The 12,544-nt window shown below is 38.3% G+C and overlaps 1 protein-coding gene across 2 annotated transcripts in view; it reads left to right on the forward strand.

Moving 5' to 3' along the window:
- Positions 1-7,964: 7,964 nt before the first annotated feature.
- Positions 7,965-12,544, forward strand: part of PLSCR1 (phospholipid scramblase 1) — a 29,242-nt gene continuing 24,662 nt past the window's right edge. For both annotated transcript variants that reach the window (XM_032346392.1, XM_032346399.1), the window contains exons 1-2: positions 7,965-8,062; positions 11,538-11,563. In XM_032346392.1, coding sequence (XP_032202283.1) covers positions 11,551-11,563 — 13 coding nt within the window. In that variant the 5' untranslated portion in view covers positions 7,965-8,062; positions 11,538-11,550. The remainder of the gene's footprint in view (positions 8,063-11,537; positions 11,564-12,544) is intronic.

Genomic DNA, 12,544 nt, shown 5'->3' on the forward strand with positions numbered 1-12,544 from the left:
TGCCACTAATTCTATATATTACTTCACCAAATTAAACTTTTAGCACTTTGGTTTCCTCATTTTCCAAATAAATGGACTGACTCAAAGGGCCTAACATCTCTTCGAATACAAAAATTCTAAGAACATCTGAATAAGATGTGTCAAAAAAAAACCCTAGTTTTATAATAAATCTCCCTAGAGTCATCACTTGGATTTGGCACTTGCTATTTTTCTCTTCATGTCACTATTGCATACATCCCTCATGAGTATTTTCTGAACACCAAGCATGTCATCTCTTAAATCACAACAGATAATATTTCTGGTTTTCCATCCCACCCCTACACCAGTTTTGAAGTCAGTTAATACAGTAAAAACAAAGGGCACCTGGGTAGTTCAATCGGTTAAGCATCTGCCTTAAGCTCATGTCCTGATCTCTTGGTTTCCAGCTCAGTGGGGAGTCTGCTTCTCCCTCTCCCTCTGCCCCTCCCCCAGGGTTGTGCTCACTCTGTCCCTCTCTCTGTCTCAAATAAATAAATGAAATCTTTTTTTTCTTAAAGTAAATACAAGAACACAAAGCATTGGGAAATTATCTTAATTTTTCCTTATATTATTTTAAGTAATATCCTTATGTATATGACAACCATATAAAATGGTTTGCAACTTTCCTTTTCAAAACATTTGTGCTTTTATCATTGCCTGATAATAACATTTGGCATAACAAAATAAGGTTTGTATATATGTTTATAAGAAATAATTTCTGATTATATTAATTATTTAAATGATTATATAGGGATGCTACATTTATCAAAACTTTTTTTTCTTTATTTTTTTAAAGATTTTATTTATTTATTTATTTGAGGGAGAGAGAGCATGAACTGAAGGAGGGGCAAAGGCATAAGCAGACTCCCTGCTGAACACAGAGCCCAACATGGAGCTGGATCCTAGGACCCTGAACTAAAATCAAGGGTCAGATGCTTAACCAAGTGAGCCACCAAGGTACCCCTATCGAAACTATCTTATGTCATTAAAATTATATTTCAGCATCTAACTTAAAGCTTAATAACTCTATGCATATCAGTTTTAACTTAGAAAATCTATTCTTTAAAAAAATAGTTCATTCTGTAAGTAGAAATACAAACAAATGTTCAGGTGGAAGCAAATTTGATACAATCCTTTTGAAAAGTTTTTTAGCAAGATGTATTAATTGATGAATTAAAATTATCAAGCTCATTGACCCTGAAATTTACCTGATAATTTAGCTTCATAAAATTATTTGAAAGAAAAAAGGGATAAGTGAATATTTAAATCCATTTAAAAGATTTCCTTCCAATATTAGCTTTTAAAAATCTAACATCTATCCTTATTTGTTTGAATCCCTCACCTACACAACCCAGATTAAACTCACCTGCTGAATGCTCCCATGTGCATTAACCCTGTAAGTCTAAAGAATGAAATAGAAATTCAATACTCAATGAAGGAATGGTTTGGAATCTCTTTACCAGGCTAATAAGTACAATTGCATTCCTTAAAATATCACTATATTTAAGTTATCACGCATGTCTAAGAAAAATTTTCCTCACTATTATCTCTTTACAGATGAATATATGACCAAAAAAATAAATGTAATTCCTTCTCTGGTATGAATTTAAAACATTACCTTGCAATTGAATTTAGTTCACCATCTGAATTTACAAGCCTACACTGAACATCAAATAACAAACAATTTCTTCCTTTTTCTACAAAAGACATAACATCATATTATTTTTGGGAAGATCAAGTTTAAAGTGTTCTTCTTTTAAAAATACAGTTAAAATGGGGGCGCCTGGGTGGCTCAGTTGGTTAAGCGACTGCCTTCGGCTCAGGTCATGATCCTGGAGTCCTGGGATCGAGTCCCACATCAGGCTCCCAGCTCTATGGGGAGTCTGCCTCTCCCTCTGTCCTCCCCTCTCATGCTCTCTCACTGTGTCTCTCTCTCAAATAAATAAAACTAAAAAAAAATATATATATATATATATATTTTATATATATATAAAAATATATATATATATATTTTTTAGTGATTCAACATTTTAAAAGTATATATATATATATATATATATTTTTTTTTTTTTTTTTTTTAAATGTTGAATCACCGCCAGTACTGAACTGGGGAAAGTAAAACTAATCTCCAACAAAAACCATGATATGTGGTTGCCTTGTTACTACTTGTTATCAATGTTGATTCCACTGGTAACTTGATTGTAGGTGGTACAAATAAGTAGTAAAGGGACATGAGAGACCAAGCAGAAGGCAAACATGACACAGTGTAATTAAGTAATTGAGGTTTTACCCATTGACTTTTTTTTTTTTAAGATTTTATTTATTTATCAGAGAGAGAGAGGGGGAGAGAGCGAGCACAGGCAGACAGAATGGCAGGCAGAGGCAGAGGGAGAAGCAGGCTCCCTGCTGAGCAAGGAGCCCAATGTGGGACTCGATCCCAGGACGCTGGGATCATGACCTGAGCCGAAGGCAGCTGCTTAACCAACTGAGCCACCCAGGCGTCCCCCCATTGACCTTTTTAATATATAATCTATATGCCAAACTCAGGCTGACATAGGATAGACTTATTATAATGACCTACTGAAGAGTTGAAGGCACTGTTGACCTTCTGCGGGTCTCTATTTGTAATGTCTTCCTTTGTTTTGTTTACATTTGACACTCATAAAAAAGTATGACATGCAAGTTCAGCCTCTGACTCAGTAACCAAATATTTGTACTTCATAAGCATGAACGCTGATAATCTGAATATTAAGTTCTTCAGTTAATAGGGTTTCAAATTGTTCCTAGAGTTTCATAAAAATGTCTCTTCTCTTGTTTTTGCTCCTGAGAAAGTTTACGCTTTCAACTAACAAAGGTTTAGTCCAATGAACCTGACTCTCCTTTAGGTCTCTTATTACATCCTCATAGTTAATAATCTTGACATTTGCTCACAATTACTTTTAAGCATGGTTAGCAGTAATTGTAGTTTTTGTTTTTTAAACCCTAAACTTATTGTTTATATTTTATTGTCTTCTCTTTTACTCTGCAAATCACTGAGATATGGTTTCCACTTCTACCATTCCAATGAAGTTGCCCTTGCTAAGAAAGGTAATGGCCTTTTAAATGTTAGACTCTATGAAGACTATTAAATCTTTAACTGAAAGCCAAAACAAAACAAAAAACCTATTTTGCGGTTAGATTTTCTGGCTTTCCCTTTTAAACCTGATAATAAGTCCTCTCTTTAGACAGTCGTTTGATATTGGCTAAACAAGTAGAAACTTTAGGCCTTCAATTCAATCATTTTGTTTTGTTTTGTTTTGTTCGTTTGGATTTTGAGTAAGTGAAAATTGTCTGATGTGTGTAAAGTGAAATACTAAGAGAGGTAAGCTTATCAGACGGTAACTAATAAACCATAGCTACAAGTGGTAAAACTTGTGAAAAGATTTGGCTCTGTGACCCTTCCAGGGCAACCTGAATACTGCAGTGTGGGCATGCTCACTCTGCCCACTAAAAACACAGGATCCCCACCCACACCAGTCTCTGTCTCTCTCTGTTTTCTGCCTAAAAAAGAATGAGAACTACTACATTTGAGCGACCTGGAACTATGGGGTGAGATTCTATTTTCTTTCCATTGTGGTTATATCCAGCAACTAGGCTTTAGATGGTGGCATAAAATGATGGGATATATTTTCTGTTTAATGACCTCCCTTTCCATCTAGAACTGGGGAGGTGGAAGGCACAATAGATTAGACATTGTGTTTAACCACAAGCTATGTGTAAGCAAGCACTCTTTCTTGTCATTGGGTACAAACCAAAAAGCATGATCTTGTGACTTATACATAGCACTTGGCCACTACAACTGAAACTTCTTTTCCTTCCTGCAGCTGGTGACACCTTTGATTATTTCTTCATTAAAAGTCTCTTCCACTTCAGTTTTGGAAATACCACCCTTCTGTTTTCCCTCTTAGTCTTCCCTTTCATTTTTTTCTTTTGTCAGTGAAAGGATCAAAACTCCATGCTCTTTAAATATTGGTGTCATTTATCTCCATGCCTGACTCATTCCTCATGCTTCAGTTTCAATGGTATGGGTCTACTGGTTTCAATAATTTGATTACCGTGCATATTTCTGTTTCTCTCACAGGTAAGTAGGGATATCTTAATCATCTATCAGTTGTCTCCATTTTGTCTCATAGGCATCTCAAACTAAGCTAATTTAACTGGTCTCTATCCTAATCTCATTCTGTGATACCTATCTATATGTGTGTACTACTGTCCATTCAATTGTTCAAGATTAAAACATTCTTGCTTAAAAAAAAAAAAGATTGAGTTATTTGAGAAAGAGAGAGGGAGCACTGAGGAGAAGGGCGGCAGGAGAGGGTGAGAGAGCCTTAAGCAGACTCCATGCTGAGCACAGAAGTGGACCTGAGGCTCGATCTCACAACCCTGAGATTACAACCTGAGCTGAAGCCAAGAGTCAGACAGTTAACCAACTGTGCCACCCAGGCACCACAAAAACATTCTTAAAATAATTCTTTTCCCTTTCCCTACCCAAAATCTCACCAAGCACAAATTAGTCTTCCTTTTTTTTTCCTTCTTTCTATCCCTGGAATACATTCCCTCCTTTCTAATTTCACTAAACACTACCTCACTATATTTCTCAGCATTGTATTATTTTATGTCTGGAATTGTCACTAAAATGCTACCCTTGTTTCTCCTATCCTACAAATCCACCTAGTTTAGTTTTTCTAAAACAAGAACCTAACAGTGTCCTTTTCATACTTACAGTTGTGTTATCAACCCACTCTCCAATATCAAACCCAATCTCTTGAGCATAGTGTATGAGCTTTTATTTGTGGTCCCTGCCTACCTTCCCCAGGATTGATTAGATAATCATAACTTATCTAACCAATTTCAATACCTTTCTCAATACAAGGCTCTTTCTTCCTTACTTATCAAGGTGGGAGTTTCTAGTCTGTGGGAAGCTTTTATTCATGTGGTGTTTCAGGGCCACAAGATCCTTCTGCTTTGTGGCTCCACCATTTCACAGTGTCATCATCTTTAGAATCAAGCCAATGAAAGGGAAAGAGCATGATGAAGGCTCACCTACTTCTTAAGAACCTTGGCTTAGAAGTAATAAACTTGTTTCTTCTCACAACTATTGGCTGCAATTCTGCCACATGGCCACATGTTAGCTGAGCACTTATCAGCAACAATTCCATCCCAAGAAAAAGAAAACGCAAATTTTGATGAACAGGTCATTGTCTCTGCATCAACATCAAGAGCTCAACTCCCTAAACTGTCCCCTCTTACAATGTAGCGTACTTAACAACTTGTACTCCTAAAAGACACCATGACTTCACTTTGCATATGTCCCAGCCTTATGTTCATGGCTATCTTCTACTGTTCTTTTAAAATCTAGCTGCAACATCTTTTTGTATAGAAAGCCATTACAGAACTCTTATTTCTGGGTGAATATCCCGTTTTCCTGTTATAAGAGCTGCTTGGAAAATCTTGATAGACTCAGTCATATACATTTTTACCTTTAAAATGCCCATTTCTCTTTTCAGTGGGACTGGGAAAATCATTTGAAGTGATTCTCAATACAAATAAAAATATTTTTGTATTTTTCAATAAAAAATATTGTTAGTAAGGTAATAGAACTTAAGATTTTGTAAACAGCTGTGACCATACATCTGGCAATGTAGTTTGTTAAGGAGGAACTTTTGGGCTGTTTTTATCTTTAGTAAGAATCTGTATAAAATGATACAAAAGTGTTTTGCTTAGTAACAGATTCATTTCCTTATCTTTCTGGGAAGACACCGGATAGCATTTCCCAGCTTGTTTTTCATTTCAGTGTGGCGGTTCAACTAAGTTCTAACCAAGGAAATGTTACCAGAAATGATATGTGTCAATTCCAGGCCTGGCCCATAAAGACTTCCCAGGTACAACCAACTTCTCCTTTCTTCTCTCTGCAGACTCAATATCAAAGCCCAGAAAAATCTCAGAAGCTATATACTAAAGATACCAGTGCTGCCATTAGCCTGGGTCCTTCAGTCAAGCTATAAAGCAGAGGCTCCACTGCACCAAAGGGGAACACTTCCATTTGGTTGGTCCATCATATAAAAAGGGGGAAAAAAAAAAAAAAAAGCTTTCTGTTGTGTCATTGAAGTTTGGAGATGAAGGTTGATAATGCCACCAGCATTCTCCCAAATAGTATGGCCCAATGTTGACAACTAAAGAATTTGTGTTTGGTAATCTAACTGGAAAACTAAAAATCTTTGCCAAGGTTGATATCTCAATACAGAAAGTTTTGTCCTAATGCAAATAAACTTGAAGCACCCAGATGTCAGGACCTTCTCCTGATGCTTCCACTATATCAGTCGTCCTTGGGACTGTAGGCCTCATGGAGCTAATGTCTATAGCACTTAGTCTAGAAAAGAAAACAGAGCTTAGAGCAATGAGGAGTATTTTAGAAAGAATACATTTAAGATCTTCAGCCATACAATGCTTTTGGCTAAAAATAACCTTAAATAGCTTAAATAAAAAGGCTGAATCACAAAGAGCCACAACCAAGATGCAAAATTTAAAAATCCTACACAGTACCATGAAGAAAAGGACAGCAAGAAAGAAGCTTGCTTATTTTGAGTATGAAACTGGATAGAAAACAAAAATAAATATCCCTGGAGTATCCACCACCACAAGCATTTTCATACTTCATTGGCAGCATAGAATGATGGGGTTTTCTACAGTGTAAACACAAGGATATGCGCAAGGATGATGACTACAGCAAAATTTCTAATTATTAAAAAGGAAATAAACTACACCCAGATGATCAGATCAATGAGACCGTTCTGTACTGGAGGTAAGGAGATTTCTAAGATGCATACTAAAAGAGAAAAAAAAAATGCACCAGAGAACACTCTTTGTGAAACAATCTTCTTTATGGAAAGAAACACTATGTACAGGGTATATATACATTTGCGTATATAATGATATTTATTGAGTGCTTACTCCATGGCAGACATCACTCTAAACTTTTTACATATTTTAACTTTAATTTTATGAGATAGATACTACTAATATACCCTCATTTGACATATTAAAAAAAGAGGCACGGGGATTTTTAATTTGCAGTCACAGAGATGAGAAGGGATTCAAACCTAAGTGGCTGGCCTCCTCCTCTTCCCTTTTTACTTCTTTCTCAATTTCATTTTCTATTCTCTTCCCGTCCCACCCCCTCTTCCCTCCTCTCCCGTGTTTCTTCACTGCGGCCAGGGTCATAGTAAGAAAAGCGGAGGGGAGGTGCAGAAGGCACATTGTGCTTGTTCCGTATTCAGCTTTATTGGTTGGAAGATCCTATGTTACATTCATAAAAAAGATATTTTAAAGAAAAAAAAAATCAATGAATCCTTCAGTTCGCTCTAACAAATATTTACGGAGCGTGTTTGCCAGTCCGGGGAGAAAAATTAAACATTCTAAGCACGTCTAGTCAGTTTGACTTTTAGAAGTTGTTAACAGCGTTTGGTGGAGAATGAGGGAGAAGGAGAGGGAAAGACAGAGACAGAATGGGAACGTGCGAGTGACAGAGAAGCAGGGAGACCCAGACGAAGAGAGCTGAAGAGAAACACCACCGTGAAGAAAAACAAACTTGAGCCCGCCTCAGTTGTACTCTGAACCACCACCGCTCTCAAGCCTTGCGAGCGATAGAAATCTAAGGGATGGAGGTTAAAGCCAGAAAAACGGAAGTTTCCGAGAATTTAGCGCCCACGACCTCACCCCGAGGGCGGCCACATCCCTGATGATGACTTTTAAGCTCTAGCTGGCGTCCACGTCCAGTTCGTTGTTGAGCTTCGTTCGCCGCACAACTAACCTTGAAGTCTCTGTGGGGAACAAGACAGGAGGCGGGGCAGCCTCGCCCGCAGCCGGCGCCCTCCAGGAGGCACGCGGGCGCTCGGGGACCCGGGAGGAACCAGGAAACGAAACCGGGAGAGTTTCTCGGCACCGAGGTCGCTCAGAGGTTCCCGTAGTTCGCCTGGCGGCGGCATCAGCGCAGCTACAGCCACAGGTGGGCGCGCACCGAGCGCGGGAGACGCGCGGGCTTCCGGGCAGGGTGCGGGGCGCTGGGGGGGTTGCTGGCGGGCTGCTGGCGGGGGCTGCTGGCGGGCTGCTGGCGGGGGCCGGGACACGAGGGCTAGCGGGCTGGGTTTGTGCCGGCTGGGTGAGTGGCGGTCAGGGTCCCGGAGGCCCCAGGGAACTACCCCGGAAGCAGACGGGCGACTCGCGTGGGACCCCTCTGGCCCGTCAGATGTTTCCTGCCCAGACTTCCTTGCAGGCTCAGCGCCCGCTTAGTACTCTTCACCTCTCCGCCGCGCTGAGGAACCCGGCAAGGGCCGGAGCTCGGGGTATCCGCCACTTACTGGGAGGGGGAGGGGCGGATGGAATTAGAAGGGATGATTAATAGACCCTCTCAGCTGTCGTTTAACAGTAAGTATTAATTACGTGTATGGATGGACACCCCCCCACCCCCAAAGTGTGCTAGCCACTCTGGAACACCAGATGAATTGTAAAGAAAGAGGTGGTTTGCAGCTTAGAGGCTACAACTTTTAGCTCTGGAGTCCACCTGTCTGATTGAATCCTGCCTCTACTACTTAATTTCTGTGGCCTCAGAATCAGTTTCTTCACCTTCATCCTTGTCTTTTTGAAATTGTGTAAAGATCCAAAAGGAGTTACCAAGCGTCGGAGTGTGATGTATATTAGTATAAAGCTGTTGTTGTATCTAGCACTGCCCCAAGTACTCAGTAGGGTTAGCTTTTAATATATTTAATAGTAAAATGCCTGCTTCTCCAAGATTACTATCTGATTTCCATGTGGTTTTATTTATACAGCTATTCCTGGACGTCCTACAATGGCTACTTCCCAGTTTCAGGAACAGGCAGGCCTTGTTTCTCCTAGTTTAGCAATGTGAGAAACATTAGTACAAGTGTCATTTAGTGGAATAGTCAAGGGATTCATGATTTCCTTTTTTATTGTTGAACTTTCTTAACCGCAGAACTTTCTCTTCATAGCATGTCCTAGAGTATGACTGTGAGGCTTTGAACACTGAATAGACGCAAGGAATGAAGAATAAATGAAAAGGGAAATGAGCAGATTTCTGCAGCTGGGTAGAAGAGTGGCATGTAAAAATAAGAGGCTGGATCAGAGACTAAGCACCCTTCACATTTGTAAGGGAGCTGTTCCTTATGACCAAAAGGGGCGAAATAATACTGTACACTCCTTGTTCAGTCAACAAGCACCTGTGAAGTGCCTTGTGCTGTACTAGACAGGCCACCCTTTGGCCTTTGAGAGCACAGAATTCAGGTAGAGAGATATTAAAGGCTATGAACTGTCCCCATACACTTCTCTATCCTAATGTCTGATGACCTCTTCCTCTCTTTTTTCTGTAACCCACAAAGCTTTCATTTCCTTAAGTGAGTAAAGTTCCTTCTAGCCACTGGACTTCTACTATTCTCTGTCTATAATGCCTCAGTTTTCCCCAAGCCCCACCCATGGCCTGGTTGATTTTAGACTTGCTTTGGCTCTCAGATTCAAAGGAAGTTAGGGATATAGAATTCTGTCACTGTCTTTAGAGCAGTAACATTTTGCTAAAATAATGCAGAACATATATCCACATCTTGGAACTCAGAAAAATGTTAACTTCTTTGTTCTTAAACAATTAAGAAGCAAATATGAATAAATAATTCAAATCTACTTTATGCCTAGTTTATAAGCATAGTAGTCTTAGATCTTCCAAATTAGGGATGCTTCCCTTGGATTCCAGATTGTACATTACTATTTTTTAAAGCAATAAGATAGAAATTTCAGGACTCCAAGATATGGGTCAAGGATTTCACTGTAATATGAGTTATGGAGCCATGACTGATGTCACTTGCATTATTTCTCTTCTCTAATGGAAGAGGTTTATAATTTTCAAATAGTCCAGAGCAGCAGTGGGTCTTATGGTGTCTGATACAATAATTTTACCATACATACACTTACATAACTATAGTATATGATGCACTAATCTCCTCAGAAACTCTCATTTAACAGAATTAGGAAGAAGTGTGTAGTAATCAGATTATAATTTGAAGTTATATATTTGTCCTGAGGTGATTAAGATTCCAGTGGTACAATATATATGACTTCCTTAGAAACTTTTATGTCTTTTAGTACAGGATGAATACGGTGTTCTTTTTCTTGGAAGTTTTTCAAGGATTTGTTTCTTAGTAAGAGTAGTGGGGACATTATTTAAAAGTTACTGTGTTAATTAACTAATTAATTAATTCACCCAGGACTCAGCTTAGTCATTTCCAAAACTGAGTGACATTACCTCTTGCTAACAGACCCTTAAGTTTGAGAAAATCAAAAGCAAACAAGAGTGGACAGGGTGACATGATGAGTATCATCCTTATTCTACAAGTTCTTTATTTTACCTGGCACACATACAGCTACAACTTGTCACTTAACATTTTGTACCTGAACTTATGACATACCATTTTTCATGCTTGAGATACTGTGTAATTGCAAAAATTCTAAAACCTACAGCATAGTGTGGACCCAGATTTTGTTCTATAGTAGTTTTGCCATCAGGGACTCATTTTCACAAGTCTGTAGTTTAAGACTCAAAATAATGTAACCAAGTAGGAAAGAAAAGAACAAATACAGACAAATAAGTTCTGCTTTAGAGTCTATTATTTTCCTTTCCTTGGATCTCTGGATAGGAGGTTTTGCCTTATGTGTTAATTATAATTAGCAGGCAGAAAGGGGATTGGGATTTTAAGTGGAGAGATCAGGGGGAATCAAAGAACTGAAAGTACTGAGTGCATTGTGTTGTAGTATTTATTCTTATTCTTATTCTTATTATCATTATTATTATTTTCTGTAGAAATAACCAAACACAAAATTTTGGTTGTATTGTTCTGATGCCACAACTATGACAACCCCTGAGAGTGGGTTCTCTGGCTAAAAGTGTATCTTGAAACATAGAACAAAGGGTCAGGCCTTTGCAGATTTACTATTCAAGATGGGCAGAAAGTATCCACAGAACTTGGAATCCAGAGATACTTGCAGTAGTGTAATCTGATAGCTAACCTGTCCTGGTGAAGCATGTTTAGAGCCCAACCCTAAGGCTGGGTGCTAGATCACACATTTCTTTTGTGTAGATTAGAAGGCTCCAGTTTTGGAGTTTAACTTGGATGCAATATGAGATCCTAAGATCATAGTGTTTTCCTTTTGGCTTTCTGCCTTATAAGACCCTCTCCCCACGAAGGTTTGTAGAAAATGTCCACCATCCTGGGGTGACCCACAACTTCTTAAGTTGTACGCAGAACCGCATCAGTGGGGAATGGGATCAAGACCAAAGGGTTCAAATGACCATTCTGGTAGACGAGATGAATAGATGAATATCTTATGTGTATGTTTAGTTTCAGAATATTTTGTTTCAACTGTCATATTTGACCTATAAATTTGTAAACAATGTAATAATATCAGGTCTTCTTTTTCAGAACTTTCTAAATCATGGAAAAACAAAGTAAGTAATTTAGGTGTTTACTTTCATTTTATAATGTTAAATCTGTTGTTAGTATGTTCTTTGTCATAATGTTTTATACAGTTTCTGAAAAGATAAAATTTGTTTTGTTTTGTTTGTGCTTTAGAACCCAGAGTCTAGTTAGTTCATTGTTTTGACATACAGACAAAGTACACACAGATCCACTACCACTAATTTTTCCTGTAAAAATATTAAAAAAACCTTAGGTAAGCCTAAGGAATTTTAGTCTTACTGGGAAATATGGTATATAATTTACACTATCTTCCATCTAGTTCAGTTTTTGCCTTTTTATGCGCATTTTATATGCATTAACATTATTCAATTCAAATTAACAGATAATAGATTTAATATGTCAGTCTATTGTAATAAAATTTTCTTATATATGCTTGCTGTGTATTTCATAACAGACACATGTGGGCAGGTTTAAATAAATAACAATCATTATGTTATGGCTTTTTACTATCAAGGAAATTCTAGGGGCACCTGGGTGGCTCAGTCAGTTAAACAGCCAACTCTGAATTTCAGCTCAGGTCATGATCTCAGGGTCATGGGATCAAGCCCCATGTGGGGAAAAGTATGAAAAACAAAATCCTGTTTTGTGAGAAGGTTTATATTCTGTTTATTTTTGTTTAGCTACCAAAGAGATATTTATCTTTCACCACAATGTCAACCTTGCTAGATATATTAAAAACTCTGTAAGACTAGAAACCTCAGCTTTCCTTCATGAAGTTTCTTTTCTTCTCTTAATGTTTGCTATATTAATTTAATTTTACTTACAAAAACTCAAGGCTTTTTTTTTTTTTAAGATTTTATTTATTCATTTGACAGACAGAGATCATAAGTAGGCAGAGAAGCAAGCAGAGAGAGAGAGAGGAGGAAGCAGGCTCCCCGCTGAGCAGAGAGCCAGATGCGGGGCCTCTGGGATCATGACCTGAGCCGAAAGCAGAAGCTTTAACCCACTGA

This window comes from Mustela erminea, chromosome 1, assembly GCF_009829155.1.
Source record: "Mustela erminea isolate mMusErm1 chromosome 1, mMusErm1.Pri, whole genome shotgun sequence".
Taxonomy (NCBI): Eukaryota; Metazoa; Chordata; class Mammalia; order Carnivora; family Mustelidae; genus Mustela; species Mustela erminea.